General features: G+C 39.2%; 2 protein-coding genes across 4 annotated transcripts in view; both read left to right on the forward strand.

The window, feature by feature from the left end:
• LOC139716379 (uncharacterized) overlaps positions 1–21,412 on the forward strand; it is a 214,277-nt gene that overhangs the window by 52,390 nt on the left and 140,475 nt on the right. The gene's annotated exons all lie outside the window — the stretch shown is intronic.
• LOC139716380 (uncharacterized) lies at positions 7,964–21,056 on the forward strand. 2 transcript variants are annotated; one of them, XM_071627931.1, is made up of 5 exons: positions 7,964–8,061; positions 13,584–13,729; positions 14,463–14,818; positions 17,371–17,477; positions 19,811–21,056. In XM_071627931.1, exons 1-5 carry the CDS (start codon positions 7,978–7,980, stop codon positions 19,919–19,921), a joined length of 804 nt encoding a protein of 267 aa, XP_071484032.1. In that variant the 5' UTR covers positions 7,964–7,977; the 3' UTR covers positions 19,922–21,056. The 2 variants fall into 2 exon arrangements, with proteins under 2 accessions (XP_071484032.1, XP_071484033.1); XM_071627932.1 differs by having other exon boundaries at positions 19,817–21,056.

A 21,412-nucleotide genomic window follows, 5' to 3' on the forward strand; every position in this document is an offset into this window, starting at 1 on the left:
CGCCAATCATAACATGTGTTTTCAGTGTATACAAAGCTAACAGAGAGATAGCCAATTCTGCACTTTGTACGTTAGTTCTCCCAGGGAGGTGTTACCTCTCTGGTTCTCCTTAACACTGATAATAAAGGACTTGTATATTAGATTTAATAACTACGAGATAACGATTTATCGCCACTCAGACCAGCCATCAGGTGCGAATTCCCAGATTATAATAAACACCAATCTACACAACGTAGCCCATTTGGTCTGCTATAAAGTTGCTCTAAATACCGCTTAGTTACAAAAGCTCTATTGCCCATTTTGACTAATTGTCATTTCTTCTTATGATTTAATTGTCTAATCGCAATCTCGTCTAGGTATTTTCCCTCTCATTTCGTCTAATACCGTGTTGTCTATGGACTGCTTTCAAGTCACAGAGTGGACATAAGATCGAAATGCACACGTTGATTTGATGGCTATAGCTAACAGACAGCTGCGCGTCGTGTATGCTATCGTAGGGTATTGTATATTGGTTCTGTAAAAACCAAATAACCATGAACATACTGTAATGTTCATACTACCAGACCACAACCTACACCCCATCTTCTAATAACATGTTCTATGTTTACATTAACCACCAAGCTTTCCCCCCTCACTAACTTCTACTGATAACGCAATCCCCTCTTTCCGTTCCCAAGCTGACCACACAGATTAACTGTCTCCACTTTGACAAACAAACTTGTTAAATGAGCTCCTGCTGCAGACTGTGTATATACTCCCAGTTTCAACAATAAAGTCTCACTTATCCTCCCAACTACCACTGAGTGAAGTTCTATCCATTGCCTCTGAGTATCCAATTATCTATACTCTATAGTAACATATAGACAGCGATACAACAAAGTTAACGTATCACCCCGAAACATTACATTGGCGACGAGGATTAAGACGAGGACAACGACGAGGATACAGTCAATGTCACCATGGCGACATCGATGACGCTTCCACCTTTTCTCCCAGATGCCGACCCTGTCGAGTGTTCATCTCGGTGGACAGCCTGGATTCAGAGCTTCGAATTCTACTTTGACGCTGCTGAAATCACCCAAGCCGCCAGAAAAAAAGCTCTCCTTCTTCATCACATGGGAGCAGCTGCCCAGGGCATCTTCACGCAGTCAATAAGGCCGCAACTCGCCGCCCAAACGCCTCCCTTGGCAGAGACATATGCCAACATCACCAGTGCATACAAGGCGTACTTCGCACCGAGCATCAATGTTGACTTCGAAGTCTACCGGTTTCGCCAGGCAAGACAGCTTGAAGAAGAAACTGTTGCTCAATATGCCGATCGTCTTCGGTCATTAGCCGCCCGATGCTCCTTTCCCGACATGAACGCGGAAATAAAATCGCAAATCATTTGTAGCTGCCTGGACCCCGGACTTCGACGTCGTGCTCTTCGCGACACCACTCTAGACCTCGCAAAGCTGCTCACCCTAGCCAGAACATATGAAGCAACGGAGCAGCAGGCGCGAGAGATGGAAAAAGGACTGAGTAATCTGAAAGTTGACGGTCTAGCGGCAGCTCACCACATCGGTCGATCACGCTTGACACCGAAACAGCAAGCGTCGACATCGTGCTCCAATTGTGGTAGGAAACACACTGACAGAGATACATGTCCAGCTCGCAGAAAGACATGCAATCACTGTGCGAAGCGACATCACTTCGCGAAAGTATGCCGCTCTCGGATTGCTGGGAAGCCGCCATATCGTCAGCAGCCCGACAAATCCGACGACGACTCCCGATCATCTCACTTTCGCTCACATCACGGAAATTCGCACCGTGACTGGAAGAGCTCTAGTGAACGCTCTCGTGATTCGGACCAGCATCGCCGCAGTGAGTGGCGATCCTCATTCTCGAATAGCCGACATCGTCGTCGTGGTAAGGAACGTGTCCGTCACTTATCCCGTGACTCGTCATCGTCATCGGAATCCTCGCAATACAGTGATGACAGGGCTTTCTTTGTTAACTCAGTTCGCGAGAACACCAAGTTGCCTAAAGCCACGGTAACAATCGGTGGTCAACCAATCGATCTCATAGTTGACACGGGATCGAGCATCAATATTCTCCGTGAGCAAGACTACGCCAAAATTTCTTCGAAACCGCGGCTGCACCGCACACACATTCAGTTATTCGCTTACGGCTCCACGCGCCCCCTCCCAGTCAGCGGGAAATTTCGAGCTTTCGTCACGGCCGTCGACAAGCGCCTCGTGGAAGCTCAGTTTTATGTTGTGCCCGGACACTCGTATTCGACGTCTCTTCTGAGCTGTGGCACAGCAACAGACATCGGACTCGTGTCGTTACATCACACAGTACATAGCATGGCAGCCACGGCATCGGATGTCGACATCGCCACACAATATCCAGCCTTATTTGAAGACATTGGCAAACTTAATGATCACCGCGTACGACTACACATTGACGAAACTGTTCAGCCTGTCGCACAGCCCCCACGGCGACTGCCCTTCCATCTTCGAGGAAAGGTGGAAGACGAGTTGAAAGCACTAGAGGCAGCCGATATCATTGAACGCGTAGAAGGCCCAACACCGTGGATTTCACCGATCGTCGTCACGCCCAAACCGCACAATCCAGACAAAATTCGCTTGTGTGTTGACATGAGGATACCGAATACAGCCATCACCCGCACACGTATCTCTACGCCCACAATCGATGACATCATTCATCACCTGAATGGGGCCACGGTGTTCTCGAAATTGGATCTCAACAAAGGGTACCATCAACTCGAGTTAGAATCTGACTCTCGCTCGATCACGGCATTTGCTACGCATGTCGGAACATTTCGTTATAAACGTCTTAGTTTTGGCATCAATAGTGCAGCGGAAATCTTTCAGGAGACGATTCGACAACTCCTGAGTGATATCACAGGAGTGCTCAACATGAGTAATGACATCCTTGTGTACGGACGCAACCAGATCGAGCATGACCATGCTCTCCATGCCGTTCTGCACCGTCTCCAAGAGAAGGGACTGACAGTGAACAAAAGCAAGTGTGAGTTCAGCACAAGTCGCCTCGAATTTTTCGGACATGTGTTTTCGAGCGAAGGCATCTCACCCGATCCGCGTAAAGTCGCCGCGATCGTCGACATGAGCCCGCCAACGACTGCCAGCGAAGTGCGCAGCCTGCTCGGCATGACTAACTTCTGTGCTCGCTTCATACCGAACTATTCGACGATCACGGAACCTCTTCGCAATCTCACAAAGCAGAATACCAAGTTCGCATGGGCCGCCGAGCACGACAAGGCTCTCGGCGAGCTCCGCTCTATTCTGACTAAGAAGCCGGTCATCACCTACTTCGACCCCCGCAAGCAGACAACGGTCAGCGTCGATGCTAGCCCCTTCGGCCTCGGTGCTATTTTGTCTCAAAGCAGTGACGCCAACACCTCACGTATCGTCGCGTACGCGAGTCGATCACTGAGCGACGTCGAGCGTCGATATTCCCAGACTGAGCGTGAAGCATTGGCCATCGTATGGGCATGTGAACATTTTCACCTCTACCTGTACGGTACCCCGTTCACACTTGTTACCGACCACAGGCCATTGCAGTTGATTTTCAACAACCCGAAGTCGCGACCACCAGCGCGAATACAGAGATGGAGCCTGCGGTTACAGCCTTATGATTTCGTTGTCAACTACAAAGCTGGAAGCACCAATCCAGCCGATTACCTCTCGCGACACTCTATTTCGGAGAATCGTATGTCGCGACCTGCTCTCAGTGCCGAGGAATATGTGCATTTCATAGCTGTGAATGCGACGCCGAAGGCACTCACATTGGACAACATTCAGTCAGCGACCGCGGCTGATCCCACACTTCAATCCGTCATCGCTGCTGTTCGTGACAATCGATGGCAAGACCGCCATCAGGCCAACTTGAAACCTTTCCATAATGTGCGAAATGAATTGACTGTCACCAATGATGGCGTACTTCTTCGTGGTGATCAAATAGTGATACCAGCATCACTCCAAGATCGTGTAATCTCGCTCGCTCACGAGGGACACCAAGGCATCACGAAGACGAAACAGTTACTCCGAACGAAAGTCTGGTTTCCAAGCATCGACCAGCGAGCGGAAACAGCAGTGCGAGATTGCCTTGCTTGTCAAGCAAATAGCGACGAGCACATCCGTGCCCCTCTGAAAATGACTGAACTACCTGCACGTCCGTGGGACCAAGTCGCCATCGATTTCCATGGGCCACTACCCTCTGGCCATTACCTGCTTGTCATTGTCGATGAATATTCTCGATTTCCGGTAATCGAAATCGTCCCCTCAACCGCAGCGAAACACACAATTTACGCGCTCGACAAGACCTCTGCACTGTTCGGCATTCCCAAAACAGTCAAATCAGACAATGGACCACCATTTCAAGGTGCCGAATTTGCTGACTACATGACTCAACAAGGCATTCGACATCGACGTGTCACGCCTTACTGGCCCGAAGCTAACGGAACCGCAGAGAGATTCATGCGCAACATCACCAAAGTCCTGCGTACTGCCAAAACAGAAGGAAAGGACTGGAGGCAGGCGCTGAACAGCTTCCTGCTAAATTATCGCGCCACGCCCCACTCCACAACGGGAAAACCACCCGCAGACATCATGTTCGCGACCACACCTCGCACGAAGCTCCCTGACACCGCACCGAGCTACCGTGACGACTCATCAGTACGACGTCATGACGCGACTCGCAAAAGTACCGCCAAGCGATACGCCGGCCTCAAACGACACACGCGAACACGCGATTTTCACATCGGCGATCGAGTTCTCGTGAAGCGGTCAAAGCGAAGCACCAAAGTTGAATCCCCATATGATCCCCGTCCCCTGGTCGTTCGAGATGTACGTGGCGACACGCTAGTTGCCGAAGGAGACGACCATCACATCATTCGGCGAAGCACATCGCATTTCAAACATTATCGAGCGTCCAAACACCTCCCCGATCAACCCCGACACGGAGATGACTACTACTTCGTCGACGTATTACCTCACGATCGCGACCAACGACAACGCAATGAGTTTCCGACTGCGAATCGGAAACAATATCCCCGACGAGACCGACATCCACCCGACAGATACGGGTTTGGCGTTCCAAATTAAGTTTGAACTGTTAATAAGTAAACTGGACATGAACTCAATTCACTTCCTAATTTAACTTGGCGCGCAAAATTTGTGGAACAATATGGACGTACATATTGATAAGCTCGAACACAATTTAAGACTCAAATGTATAACACAAATAGCGGACACTTTGAACTCAGTTTTATGGTCGTTCCTTCTACACGAACAACTTTGTGACAATTTTGGAGATACATCTATGCGTCAAGCATCAAATGATAACATGTGCAAATTACAATGTAACTGACGATCCAGTGATCAATTGTGAGGACGTCAAGCCAAGAACGTCGAGTGTATCAGCTTTTTTCTATTTTTTTTTTATTTCAGCTGTTTCAAAGTGATCAAAATGTGTAGGTTTTGCATTTAAATTCTTCATAACAATGTTCATACATGTAGGCTCCTAAAACCAATTTGCCTGATTATTATTCCGACCTGCAATTGTAAAGCAACTCATGACAAAACCATAAAATATAGTGTTTGAGTATTATTTCTTTTTTATGACCACTGCAAAAAGAAAAAGAAAAAGAAAAGAGAGAGTAAAGATAAAACAAAAATGATAATAATTATGTAGCGGAGCTTATACTGTAGCAACAAATCATGACACTTTTTAATTATGTGATAAGAACTTGTATAAAATGTAAATATCTTTTGTTCATTTTATCATGACACCTTTAATCATGTGATAAGAACTTGTATAAAATGTAAATATCCTTTGTCCATTTCATTTTCATCATTGTCATAAGTTCTCTTGGCACCCTCATTATTCTGCATACACTGCCCCTCTGTCATTTCACAACTTTCCTATACACACCCGTTGCATCCCACCTTTTTCTATCCCTCTGTCTCCATACACCAGAACCTTTCTTTGCCACCACGCATGACTCATAAACTTTGATCTGCAACGTGCACTCTTCAGCCTCTCCTCTTTCATTACTCTGTTCTGTTCACAGCCATTCTCCCTGTCCACTGTTGTTCAGTGTCTTTCATCATCATCATCGTCATCATCATCAAAAAAAAAAAAAAAACAAGGGAGAGATGTAATGTTCATACTACCAGACCACAACCTACACCCCATCTTCTAATAACATGTTCTATGTTTACATTAACCACCAATCTTTCCCCCCTCACTAACTTCTACTGATAACGCAATCCCCTCTTTCCGTTCCCAAGCTGACCACACAGATTAACTGTCTCCACTTTGACAAACAAACTTGTTAAATGAGCTCCTGCTGCAGACTGTGTATATACTCCCAGTTTCAACAATAAAGTCTCACTTATCCTCCCAACTACCACTGAGTGAAGTTCTATCCATTGCCTCTGAGTATCCAATTATCTATACTCTATAGTAACATATAGACAGCGATACAACAAAGTTAACGTATCACCCCGAAACATTACACATACACATCGATAACAACAATTCACATTCAGTACCCGTAGGACGCCCCTCTCCTATGAACAAGTTTACAGCGACATTCTGCTGTCAGATACTATATGTGGGATTCACCAGCGCCATAATAGCCAGATTTATGGTATATTATTGGACGGGGTCATCAAACGTAAACAAAACCAACAATTAATGTTGCATTTAAGTAACATGATGACACTGACGACACCAATTATTATGACAATGTTAATGATAATAATCGATTTTAATGTCATCAAATCAACAAAATCATTAGTTATCTTACAACATAAAATTTAACAACGTTCGGGAGAAAGTGTATTGAGCGATGGCACCAGAATACCAGTGTTCTGATTTATAAACCTGCTAAAGCTCTTTTTTTCATTGTTTTGCAATGTTGCCATTTTACTGATATCATGAATACATTAACAGAAAAGCGTATTTTGTGCAATGCATTATGGTTTCAGAATTATTCACTATTTCGCCATTATTTTTAGCGCAATAACCCCCTGTCGTACGATAATTTTCTCCAAGAACGATTATTCTGAGTCTCTGATACGATAATTTCATCTGTTGAACCAGGCAACGCTGTAAAAATACCAGGGCGTGGACGTTAAAGGGACACGACAAACAACTTAATTAGACCAGGTGAAAATTAGACAGAGTGTGCTGTAGACTAAACGGTCATTAGATCATTTGTGCATTAGACTATTATATAAATAAGTCCCAGTATATTATATAAATAAGTCCCATTAGACCAACTGGTCAGCAGATTTATTGATAAGTAGCCACACTATAGTTATCAAACTAAATAAACATTTGCCGAAATGGGGGTTCGACTAAGTGACAAATTAGCTGTATGGGTATTAGCCAAGACAAGTGACGAAACGGTAACCAGACATATTGAATATTAGACGAATCGATGGAGAACAGACGAATCGAATATTAGACAAACAACGTTGGTGATTAGACAGTCTGATAGATACGCGTGGTGATGGAATAATCGGATATTAGACGTTGCCTATGGAAATAGCCTAAGTTGTAACATGTATGTGTGTCTTTGGACTTTGTACATTATTGAATAGCTTCAATTTTTTTTGTATAATCTGTGTGTTGGATACAACTTCATATTATTCAAATTGACATTGGAGCATAGCACATATATTGGCTAATGCCGGATATTGATTTCCTTTTAACAACTGGCAAAACTTCAGTTTGTGGTTTGGAAGAGTAGTGTGGACGTATGATTGTAATTGTAGGTTTGTAAAAGGAATACATTTGGGAAACTCCTTTTAGTCATCTATATCGCATATGTTACAAATAGTATTTTCATCATCTTGTCCCTGTTTCTTGTGTTTTGATGATTATGATCGTTTTAATCGAATATATCTATATTCTCCAAGGTACCCACAGAGAGAAAAGATGGCTGCATTGAAAAATTGTACTGCTTATATTCTACTGACAACTGCACTCATCTGGAACTATAGTGCCAGGCCCTCGAATGCGGTAAGAGCACTATTTTATATACACATCAAAATAATGAGTATAATGAATCGATATACTGATAGCTATGGCACTGGCTTCCTCTCCCTCTTATATATATATATATATATATATATATATATATATATATACATATATATAAATGCATACAAATTGGTTGCTTTTTTTTTTGTTTACGTCTCAAACCCTTGAAAAAATCGGTTAACTCTGTCGAAAGCTTGGGAGAATAAAATGCTATTAGTGAACATACTACAATGTCTGCGAGCAGTCATTCGGCCGCCACACCTATATATATATATATATGTATATATATATATATATATATATATATATATATATCTTTTGTATTGTTTGCTTGCTTGAGTGCACCAGTGCCGTATCTCTTACACTGTACTTTAACAAGAAACTGTTACTTAGTTGATTTAGTTGCTGATTAATTGATTGATTGATTTTATTTTTCGTATAAAAACAACAACGGCTGGATGGCCCATATTCAGCAATGCCAACATATATATATATATATAGTATATATATATATATATATGTGTGTGTGTGTGTGTATGTGTGTATGTGTGTGTGTGTGTGTGTGTCGTGTGTGTGTGTGAGGGGGGTACGGGATCGAGTAAAGAGAAAGATGATTTTAGATTGTGGTTAGAATGAGAAAGGGGAATATAGTTATGTTACAGGAAACGTACAGTACCCCTTGATATTGAGGAAGAGTGGGAAGGAGAATGGGGATAGGACGTATCATTTTTAGTCATGGTCAAATCATAGTAGGGGAGTAATGATTTTGTTAGCCCCTGGATTGAATTTTAAGATTGATCAGGTTATGAAAGATGATGAAGGGCGTTTTGTGGTTTTAAAAGGGGATTTGTTAGGTTACAAACTGCTTCTGGGAAATGTTTATTTCCCCAGACAAGGGATAGGGTGCAAAGACAAATTGATTTTCTTGTGAATCTTAATGATTGTTTGTCAAATTTATATTCTATGAATTATTCGTTAATTTTGGGTGGAGATTTTAATGTAGTAATGAATAAAGATTTGGATTATATGGGTGTAAGTACTAATTTGAGAATGAGTGGTAGTAAAGAATTAGAGGGTTTTTTAAAGAAAATGAATTTGATTGATATATGGCGGAAACGGAACCCAGTGTTAAAGCGATTTACTTTTAGGCAAATCGCTCCGCTGGTTCAAAGTCGTTTAGGACTACTGGTTTATATCAAAGGATTTGGAAAGTTCAGTAAGAACATGTGAATTTATATCATCAGTAGCACCTGATCATTCTGGATTTTTTTACAATTGAAATCTATTCGGTATAATGAAAGTTATGGGAAGTCTTATTGGAAATTTAATAATAGTTTGTGTTATGATAAGGAATTTGTACAGGGAATGAATGAAGAAATAAAAAGTATTGAATTACAGTGGTTGACGGAGTTTGATACTATATCTTCTTTCTGGGATTTTTTAAAGATGAAAATGAGAAATTTTGCAATGAAATTTTCGAAGAAAAAAATCAAAGGAGAGAAGATTAAGTATACAGCAATTGGAATATGAAATAGATATTTTGGAGAAAGATCTTCTGTCGTCTCCTGATAGTGGTGGAATTTTAAAGGATATAGAGAGTAAAAAAACGGAATTGAAGAAATTGTATAATGTGTATACGGATGGATTAAAAGTTAGGTCAGGAGTGGTCTGGTATGAAGAGGGTGAACAGAATCAAGAGTATTTTGAGCAGTTGCTCAAGTCGAATAAACAGAAAACGGTTATACGGGAAATGTGCGATGATAAGGGAGATGTGATTAAAGAGAAGGATGTAATAATGCGATTGATTAAAATTTTTATAGAAATTTGTATTCAGAAAATGAATCAGTGTGTGATGATTTCAGAGAAAGCGTATTTTGTAAAGACATTCCTCAATTAAGTGATGAAAGTAAGAATTTTTGTGAAGGAAAAATTACTAAGGAAGAATGTTGGGAGTGTTTAAAAAGTATGAAATTAAATAATCACCTGGGAATGATGGATTTACAGTTGAATTTTATCTTACATTTTGGCCACAAATAGGAAGTTTATTGGTTGAAGTTTTCAATGAAGCTTTTGAGAAAGGTTGTTTAGCAACGTCTCAAAAACAAGGTGTAATAACATTGATTGAAAAAGAGGGCAAAGATCCATTATTTATAAAGAATTATAGACCGATTACTATGTTGAACACGGATTATAAGATGCTTTCCAAGATAATGGCAAAGCGAATAAAAGGAGTCTTACATGAGATTGTTCATTTGAATCAAGTTGGTTATATAGAAAACAGGTATATTGGTGAGGCTTTGCGTTTGATAGATGATATGATTTTTTATTGTAATAATTATTGTGAAGAGGAGGCATATTTGATAGCAGTTGATTTTGAAAAAGCGTTTGATTCAGTTTCGCACAAATTCTTATTTAAGGTGTTAGAATTATTTGGGTTTGGTGAGTCGTTTTGTTCCTGGGTAAAATTCATGTATAATGGAATTAGTAGTTGTGTTATGAACGGAGGTGTTTCGACAGGTTATTTTGATATAAAGCGAGGGGTGAGGCAAGGCGACCCATTATCACCATATTTGTTTTTATTGGTAATGGAAATTCTGGCGCAGGCGGTGAGAAGGGATAATGGGATTAGAGGTATTCAGTTTGAGAATTTTGAGGTTCGGCAAGTTTTATATGCTGATGACATGACTCTATTTGTTAGACATAGGTCATCAATTATTAGAATACAGGAAATATTTAAGGATTTTTATGAATTATGTGGTTTGAAGGTTAATATTGATAAAACAAAGGTAATGAGTATAGGGAAGAAAAAGGGAGAACATGAAAGATTACCCATGGGTAATGTTGTAACTGAAATAAAGATTTTAGAAGTGTATTTTGCATTGGATAATAAGGTCAGAGAAGAATTGAATTATAAAGAGATATTGAGTAAGATTAAAAGACTTTTGGGATGGTGGAGACAAAGAGATTTGACTGTAATGGGAGAAATATTTTTGCTTAAAACATATGCTTTGTCTAAATTATATTATGTTTCTTCATCAATAGAGGTTCCAAAGTGGGTAGTGGCAGATATTAATAAAATTTGTTTTGAATTTATATGGAATGGTAAAGATCGAATTAAAAGGGTTATTTGTTATCAGGATTATAGTGAGGGCGGTCTTAGACAAATTTTGAATTGTTTGTTAAGAGTCAACGAATTATGTGGTTGAAGCGATTGTTATATGGTGAGAAGCTTATGGGATGGAAACCTTTTTTTTTATTATATTTTTAGGACTGCGGGAGGAAGATTCATATTTTTGTGTAATTATGAAATACAATTATTAAAGTTTAATGTACCATTGTTTTATTTAGAAATTTTGAGGGCATGGCAAGAAATGGAGAATAATCGGAATTATCAAGAAGGCAAGATTAATTCATTTTTTTTAATAACAAGGATTATTTGTGTAAAGGGAAAATGATTTTTTGTGAAAATTTATAAAGGAAGAATATTTATTTAGTGCGGCAAATTTTGGAAAAAGATTGTATGAGATCAGCAGTATATTTTCACAGGTTAGGATTAGATAGTGAAAATATAGTTAAAGTTTGGGAAATAGGGGAGGTTGTTGTAAGAAGCCAGAAATTTGAGGGAAATGTATATGATTTTTATTCTGTTGATAAAGAGGAATATAATATTGCTTTGAAAATTTTTGAGAATGTAATTTTATTGAAAGATGTTTCATTTAGAAAGGTGTATGAACTCTTTGTTACAAATTTACAGCAATTGTATATTTTACGAATGAAAGATGGCCAAAATAATTATTTGTTTTCGAAAAAGGAAATTACACATATATTTTTAAGACCAAGAATGACAGCACTTCTAACAAAACTTAGGGAATTTCAGTATAAATTATTACATGCAGTTGTTTATACAAAGGAAAATCGTTTTGAGTTTGGTTTCGTTGCAAATAACCGGTGTTCTTTTTGTGAGCAATCGGTAGAAACATATAAACATTTATTTTGGGATTGTGTGTATGTTAAGAATTTGTGGCAGGAAGTGATAGATAGGTTTGAGATGGCAGATCTTCGAAATATAGAGTGGAGAGATGTTCATTTTGGTGTTAGGGGAAGGGATCCAAAAGTAAAATTTTATAATACAATAATTTTTATTCTGAAATATATTATTCTTAAATCTAGGTCGGAGGGAATAATTCCTACTTTGGAGGAAATTTGTAAAAGAATAATAAGTTTTCGGGATGAAGAAAAAGAAATTGCTATAAAAAGAAATAAGTTGGGATTACATTTGCTGAAATGGGAAAATGTTTCTGAAACGAGAGCTTAAGTATTGTTTTGTTTTCTTTTTCTTTTTTAGAACAGTGTAGGTATCAGTGGTGAAGGCAATATGATATGTCATTGGCCGCGTGCGCTGAGGGGTAAGTTTTTGTTGGTATAAAGGTTATAGGATTTTATCAGCAGTTACGAGTTTGATGAATTTGAATGTGTATTTGGAGCGGTATTTGGGTGCGGGCGGACGATGCTTTTCTGCATACGGCCCATTACACGCTTGTACGTTGTACGTATCAATCAACATTTGGAAGTCATTTTCATTAGGAAGGTAGGTGGTATCGCTTCGGGTGTGTTTGTGTGTGGGGTGTATGTGTGGGATGTATGTGTGTATGTGTGTTTTGGTGAGTGGTGTGTATGTGTGTTGGTGTTTGGGGTGTATGTGTGTGGTGGTTGTGGATGTATGTGTTTGGGGTTGTGGTGGGGGTGTGTGATAGGTTTGAGTGCATCGGGGTTGGTGGGGATGGGATTTGATTTTCAATGAAATGATTTCATTCTAGTTTTGTATAACGTATTTTTGTTGCTTTTTTTTATGTATATACCCTTGTATATATATACCCTTATATACTCGATTTATAATCGAGTTGTTATGTTGAAGAGAGATGATTGGCAGTATAAGTATACCATAGTCAAGGATATATATATATATTTTTTTTTTTGTACATGTCAATACTTTCTCGTTAAGAAATGGTCAGTAGGATTGATTTATAATCGAGTTGTTATGTTGAAGGGAGATGATTGGCAGTATAAGTTGGTAATGGTTTTGTCTTTTGAATGGCATTTGTGCCGTTTTTATGTTCATGTTGCACCCATAATGGGTTGATTTATAGTTGATTTGAATGAAATCAATAAAATATCATTGAAAAACAAAAAAGTGTATGATAGCTTACATAATCCCATACACGTATGTGGATTACTGGTCCCCTTTGAAGATTGGCAATAGTTATAGCTGAAATTACAAATATTCCCACAAAGGGGGAATAGATTATATCAACATATTTGCTTTTCTCGACAAGTCTCTTACAATGATTAGCCTATACAAAGAGTAAAAAATATAAACAATATGAAATGCTTAAAGATAAACCGCATTATAAGACGACACACTAGGATATTCTGTTTTGTTTTTTTTTTTTTTTTGTGCCAGGGTTTCCCATTCTATTTTTCTGAATCTTTTTCACATGCAGGAATCGGTTTGTGAGTTTGACTCTCAAATGACGTACGCCGAGAAGCCTGAGCTGTGTCCGAACGGTGCCACAGGTCTCAAACTCTGCGAGCCGGGCCAGTTGAAGATCAAACCATGTATCAGTGCCGATGAAGACACAACGGATATGTGAGAAAACCAAAACTGTCATGCACTTGACCCCATATCCAGCCAACTCTCCTATATAACTTACTGAGCTATTTTTATAAGATTCCTTACGATGGAAAAACGAAAGACCAACAAAAAGAAAACCCCACAATAAGTATTTCCTTCAATCGCTACTCGGGGTTTTATGATCATTGATATAACGGAACAGTGGCTTTGATGTCTAAATTTGTTTGCACAAAAATGATTCCAAGTTCATCGGCACCTTTCATATTATTATGACCTTCGACTGGTTGTTGGTTTGTCATTTGATTTTGTTATTCTTGTATTCGTCTGTGTCAAAGTAAAAACGAAGTCTTGATGTCGCATCATGACGGTTTCGAAGTTTTTTCTATGAATATAGGTTAAATATGGTAATCAAATTCCTTCCCTTTGTTTTCATTATGTAAAGAAAAACACGTACTTGGGGCGCTGTGGCTTACTGGATATGACTCCCGACTCCCAATCGGATTGGAGGACCCGAGTTCCATTCCCGCCCAGTGCTTACGTCCTTCGACCAAAATGTTTTACTCACCACGTGCCTCTTGACCCAGGTGTATAAATGTGTACCTGGCAACACTAGGGTAGTTATAATGACAGGGCCTTCTGGTAGAGCAGTGACAGCACTGAAGGGACTACCCTGAATAAAGAAGACGTTATTAATATTATCTATAATTGACTTGTATTTTCTTTTTTTCCCCTTTTTTCTCACCTGTAGATGTGAAGTTTGTCCCTATAAATTTTTCCAGGCTAATTTCAATAATTGCACAAATTGCCACGAATGTTCGGAATGTGGAATGAATGAACGAGTCAAGACAGTTTGCACCAGCGCATCAAACACAGTCTGTGAAAGTATCTTTCCCGAAACGATAACGTCGTCGACTTCACAAGAATCAACCACCACACCTTCAAGAGCGTCAGTGTCCACCCGGGACAGTAAAACAGACGAAAGTAGCGTTGCCATGACAACTTGTAAGACAACACAAAGCAGTGACAAGAAGACAATTGCCACTGAGTCGGGAGCGATTACACCAACCGAAATCAAAGGGTCTGGAAATCGTGCTCCTGAAAACGGTATGTTTCGTTTACTCGGTTACACTAAATTTGGGTTATGGGATTGGAAAATGCACTGTATAGAGGAATGGCCACTGGTGAATGCCGGTTATTTAAGGCTCTACATTTTTAGTGAAAGAAATATATGTCGGAATACATTTTATAAGAAATAATATGTTTTCGTAGCCGTGTTTTGGAGGCAACCAAAAATTTGGAAGCGTGTACATTGTTTTTATGTTTTTTCAAAGTCTAGAAAAGAGGGAACTCTATGATGAACTCCAGCCAGGTGGGTTTCCAGACCCTTCGTGGGCTTCCTCGCGGACAAACTCAGTCTATTTAAGGCCAAATTCAGCCGAACCATTCTTTTTCTTTTCTCACCCAAGTTTCACGGCCTTGAGGTAGGGATATGCCCATGATGCTGAAGTTAACGCACTCGGGGAGTTCCAAAGTGTAATTAATGCATGATTAACCAAGATTAAGCTACATGGAAATTGTTTTGTTTTTGTTTTTGTTTTGCTTTGTTTCCCCATGGTCACTTGTTTCAGCCACATGCTGTTCTTCCTCAAGTCCGTGAATCTTTAAGACATATAGATTTCCCGGTCAATTTCATGCTTTTGTCATTCCAATTCATGAATGTGCATTCAAAGTCACGCATCGCACGTACGCAAATATATTCGGGCATTCAAATTCAGGATCCAAGCGGTCAATATCGGGAGCTCCATTTTGTTTTCTTCAAATCAATTCACGCATGTGCTTCCATTTCCGAATGAGGGAACTACATTCCCTACTCGTGCTTGCACATTCACGTGGTAGTCCCATTGAGCTTGTTTGGGGCGTTTAATTTCATTTTCATAATATGACCAGTTTCATTCTTCGTGCAATCAATTTGCTAACGAAGGAAATAGAAGAGCTTTTTGAAGAATGGAGCAATGGGGTGAATATAGGGCAGACAGGGAATAATAATAATGATAATACATACAATTTCTATAGCGCCGTTCTCCACTTTGATTAAATGCTCAAGGCGCTTTACAATTGTACATCAAAGCAAACAGACTGAAGATACAAGTACATCACCGTAATAGAAGAAGATGAAGAAGCAGAAAAAAAAAGACATGAAAGTCTGTCTTCAAAAGGCACTGGTCTTCAAAATGCACTGCTAAACAAATATGATTCTAAATTACTCCTGAAAGATGTTATAGAGCTTGAGTCTTTCAGCTCACGAGGAAGTGAATTCCTCAGTGTTGGTCCAGCGTGAGCGAAAGCTCGTTCCCCCAAGATTTCCTAGAAAACGGAATATGTAAGAGACCTGAATTTGAGGATCGAAGAGTTCGTGAAGGTTGGTATTGACGAAACAAACAAACATTGTAATCAGGAGCTGTTCCCTCAATAACGTGATAAACCAAAAGAAGTATCTTAAACCGAATACGCTCCTGTACAGGCAACCAATGAAGACTCTTCAGGATAGGTGTGATATGACTGCCTTTACTTGACAAAGAAACAATAAGACAATTTCTTATAAAACAAGCAACGAGGTTTACACAACCCAGGCTTATATGCATCTAATTATGTCAAGTTTTGTTGTATTATTCTGTTATCATGTATTCATGGTTTATCATTTCAAGACATTTTGAATCATAAGGCCCATTCAGCAGTGCATCCAAACAACACAACGACGATTTAAACATACTTCCTGATGACACCGCATGCACTAAAAAAGGACAACGCCCCAACACTAACCACATAATGCATCAATTTAAAGACAAACTGACACAAAATGATCTCATATAGTCCCGCAAAAGTAAACCAATAAGATATCAATAAACAACAAACAAGACGTATGTCCATGTTATCAGTTTCAATGTAGTAGAAATCGTTTTTTTTTTTCGAAGATGTCAGTCAACCTCTCCTATTATCAATGCTCGTTTGTATACTTAAGTATAGTGCTCGATGTGCCTGTATACATTATGGCTGCCATTTTAAATCGTGAAGTTTAAATACTAGAATGACAGGGTGGGCCTTTACAGCAAAATAAAGTATAATCATGAACCCAATCTATTAAAAGGCACTGAAAAAGACACGCATGCATGACCCCAAGCTAACTAAATAGAAAACGTATTTTGAATTGAATGCACTTATTTGGAACATTGTTGCTTTCTCTTTAATTTGAATAACCGACGGGATTCGTTGCCGCGGCGCGCCTGCTTAAATTGAATTTGAAAGCTCATTGCTCAGTGAAATACATGCCCCAATCTCAGATTTGAATGACTAAATCAACATCAATATTGATTGCTCCGATTTTGAATTTGAATGACCTGATTTCGACTGTGATTGCTGATTCCGTGCTGTGAGCGTGGAATGCGTGAAATTGAATGCTCGAAATAGGAACTTGAATGGCAAAATTATGAAATTGACCGAGGAAATCTATACTTTATCAAATTATACTTTATCGTGTATGTAAACTAGTATATCGCACTGCACTTTATTAACTCTAGAGGGCATAGTTATGCACCTGCTCTCCCACTGGCTTATACAGTATACCTACCATTTTATTGTATTTTGTTTCACATTGACAGGTTTGTCGCACGGTGGTAGGATAGCGATTATAGTAATCTCTGTCATCGTGGGACTGGTCGTGCTGGTGGGATGTTTTCTATGGAACTGCCCACTGCGGAACAATAACGTGAGAATTCGATGAAAATAATTTTACGTATTATAGGTTTTCCCGCATAATTTCATCAGATTTGCATTCGATTTAACGGTGCAATCATTCAAATTCGGGCGAATTTAAACGATCTTCGAAATCAACATTCAAAGTGCATGTGTAAAAAGCGGGTTCAAATTAAAATTGAGCGAGAAATGCGTTAAAATTCGTATCAGCACTGCAGTGAGGAACATTAAGAAATTCAAACAGCAAGCATTTACAGCATATGGGCAGTGTTTTTTTCATTACTGCGTAATATGTTCTTTGTTGCATTTCGTCTGTTTAAAGAGACAATGCAAACTTAATGCACTTTAAAATGTTACCTTTGACTTACCCTGAACTTCCTCATTCTTCGACAAAGTCATCCGAAACAACTTTCATACGCATACAGGCATACATTATATTCACTTATGCACGACTTATATCTAGTGTGAAACTTTTTCATAAATATATGATCTGATGGAATTGGGTATAGGGAAACCTATCTCAATATGAAAGCATTCAATCTATCTTGCCAATGATTATTTACTCTCCACATTATGCCATTTCATACAGTGGGCCGAATGCATTTAACAAGCAATTGCTTGAAACAAAAGCACAAGCTTGTCTAGCAAAGGGTCTAGCTCAAGCAATTGCTTAAATCCATATGCATAACCTTTTGTTTGTGCGTATACCTTTTGCTTGTCCCGCACAAGCAATTGCTTGCGTTTTCACCAAAAGGGACTTCACGCCTGTGCGAACACAAGAACAAAGGCGGGTGTGACATCATGTATTTGAAAGGGCATTATGTCGTCATCGATGGATAAGAAGACAACAGTTCATGACATCATTATGGGCAACAATACAAGGAACATAATAAGAATTTCGCGTAATTTCATTTTTCACGAAAAGCACTCATTCTAGAAACTTGTAACTGACATAACTATTACGGGTAACATTATTCCCCCTGCTATCTGAAAGAGGTAAGTCATGAGCTCTTTCGTTATGCTAGAAAAGTGCAAGTATTATGTTGTTTGTTGGATTTTTTATACGTTAAAGTTTGTTTTTCATAATGACATCATGGACTGTATTAGTTTGTTGTTTTTTCTGGCGATGATGGCACCAAAACTCCAACAATTCATAATTTCTTAATGGATTGTCCGATTTTTTTGCCTCAAATTTTGACTGATGTGTGTTATATTGCTACTTTCCTCAATAGAGACTTATATTTGGGTTATGGTTTCCTTTAACCACCTATTCTGTGAAACAGCGCCTCAACTTAAAATTAAAAAATAAGATCCAGTTGTGCCTGACCTCGAATATAAACAACATGTAAGCAACATTATTGACTATATTTAAATTTATTCCAATTATGCATCGTAGCGTGCCACTGGCGGGAAATGCAACTTTGATGGAATTGTTGTATTCACAGTTTGCACTAATTTTTACTTGATTTTGTTCCAGATTTATTATGTTGTACCATGTGGAAGGGAAAGTATCTTTGAGAAAATATATATTTCATTCAAATTCTGCATTGTACACATGCAGGGTTTCATTCCAGTGTTGAATCGTGATCTACGTCATTTAGGAAGGGGAAAAGATTTCCTCTGGGTTTCTGGATTTCTTCAATTTAAAAGTACGGGAACGTTTCATTTTAATTCAGTTTTCTTTAACATCATTAGCAGCTCCGTTCACCCATCACTTTTTGTCTTCACTATCGACATTGTATTTTTTCAAGCCATGTTATCAGTTCTTTTTTTTTTTCTCTCTCTCTCTCTTCTTCCCTATTCTATTATCAGCATGCCAGCAACCTCTTGTTTTGGGATCTGAAATGAATAATGAAATGAACATTTCGTTGACGAAATGACTCATTTCGTAACGAAATAGGCCAAGCGACATTTGGCGCCCCATGCAAAACTATACGGTCTTTGTTCATGGTTTAAACCATGGACAAAGATTGTACCACCTTCGTGAATTCGGGTCAAGTGTTTTCTAGTTTGTTGTTGTTGCTTTTTTTGTATGAATAGCACCAGTGCGTTAAAACACCGGTATATAAAGCGCTATATATATGCCATTCCTCTTCTTCTTCTTCTTATTATTATTATTATTATTATTATTATTATTATTATCATCATTATCATTATTATTATTATCATTATTATTATTATTATTATTATTATTATTATTATTGTTATTATCATTATCATTAATATCATGAAGCTCGCTATAACGACTTCTTGGTCACATAGCGTTATAAGGTACAGATAATGAAAGAGAAGTCCATATGACCCTTCATTATGATCATTTCACCCTTTACATTTGATATCATCCAGCAACAGCCAAACGCTGGGGACGGTGGGACACATCCTAACAATGGCCCGCAAGGAGTTCCCTTAGTGCCAAGAAATGGAGACGCAGCGGCAAGACCGGAGGCGAATGATTGACTTTCAGTCTGACTGACGGATGCAGACTGTGAAACCAACTTGTTGTTGTTTTGTTTTGTTTTGTATGTGTGTGTGTGTGTGTGTTTTATTTTCTGTATATCCTTTCTTCTTCTTCTTCTTCTTCTTCTTTGACCGGGCACGTAATATGAAACCTAAAAGTGGATGTAATTAATTGTGCACAATGGTGATAATGGGCTCATTTTTAAGTCATCTAAACAGAAGGTTCAAATGAGCAATTCCTAAGTCAGGCGTCCGTCTTACATCGTGCGTCGTGCGTCGTGCGTCGTACTAAAACTTTTTACATTTTCATCTCCTTCTTCAAAATCCTATTACGGATCTTCACAAAACTTGAAAGGTAGCATCCCTATAGGGGGATAGGATCTCAGTTTGTTTCAATGAGGCGCCCAAATCCCCTCCCCCCCCCCCCTCCCTGCACATAAAACGTGATTCTTTAAAAAAAAAGTCCTTCTCCAAGAACCAGAAGTGATAATGCTAAATTAATACTATACTATACTATACTAAAGTACATTGATGACTGCAGTTTCATGCTTGCTCCTGACGAATCCAGAGTTACCACCCTTCCCCCTTGGATTGGAACCCTGTGGGGTCCATTGTGGCCCAAATTTACATTTTCTTCCTTTTTTTTTTCAATGCAAGGTAAAATTTTACCAAACTTGGCATGTATCATCATGAGGGTGTAGCGCGTCTGCCTCACGATCATAAGGGCCCGGGTTCAAACCCGAATCTGGACTGATGAATGTTGTGTGTAAGCATACCATCCCCTCTAGCAAGAGGCAAAACACTCTGTCCCTCGGATAGGACATAAAATGGAGGTCCCGTGTATGAGAGAGTAACAACTCATTCACGTAAAAAATCCCACTTCATTCATTCATCGCAGAGAGCAGGGTGTTTAACCCGGTGAAGTGGTCCCACCTCAGATCCAACTGGACCCCATGGAAGACCAGCTTTAAAACGTAGCTAAATATGGGCTATCCAGCCCTCTTCTGAGATGGAAATGAACAAACAAACAAATATACAGTATATTATTTGCACAAGTGAGCACCATCCACCACTTGAGGGTCCCTTGGAGCACAATACCCCGCGGGATGGGCAGATAAACAGACAAAACCCCTAAATCAAGGAACCTTTACAATTCAATTCAATTCAATTCAATTCATTTATTTTCATTCTTCTTCTTTTTTCTTTTTCAACAAAAACATAACACAAGATAAATCAGGTTTTACATCATAAACAAAGAACAAAGAACATTTGTCTTAATTAATAAATGGTATCAATAAACATAGGAGCGCATACTGGCAAAAAAAAAAAATAATACAAAGTCATGCTTCAGTTGAAAAAAAAAAGGAAGAAAGAATAGAGAGGTCCACTAAAAAGCAAAGCTTGTAGATTGTGAACCACTCATAAAACCTATAAATTACTTATTTACAAACACTTGTGACGAATATAATATACGACACGACGGGACAAAAC

The sequence above is a fragment of the Diadema antillarum genome, unplaced genomic scaffold (assembly GCF_040938485.1).
Source record: "Diadema antillarum isolate AM-2024a unplaced genomic scaffold, OU_Dant_1.0 scf00000064, whole genome shotgun sequence".
NCBI lineage: Eukaryota > Metazoa > Echinodermata > Echinoidea > Diadematoida > Diadematidae > Diadema > Diadema antillarum.

Excerpts from the sequence above, each read along its gene's own strand:
- LOC139716380 (XM_071627931.1), top strand. The coding sequence starts at position 7,978 with ATGGCTGCATTGAAAAATTGTACTGCTTATATTCTACTGACAACTGCA. Across the intron at positions 13,730-14,462 it reads GATGAAGACACAACGGATAT|ATGTGAAGTTTGTCCCTATA; the intron begins GTGAGAAAACCA and ends TCTCACCTGTAG. Across the intron at positions 14,819-17,370 it reads AAATCGTGCTCCTGAAAACG|GTTTGTCGCACGGTGGTAGG; the intron begins GTATGTTTCGTT and ends TCACATTGACAG.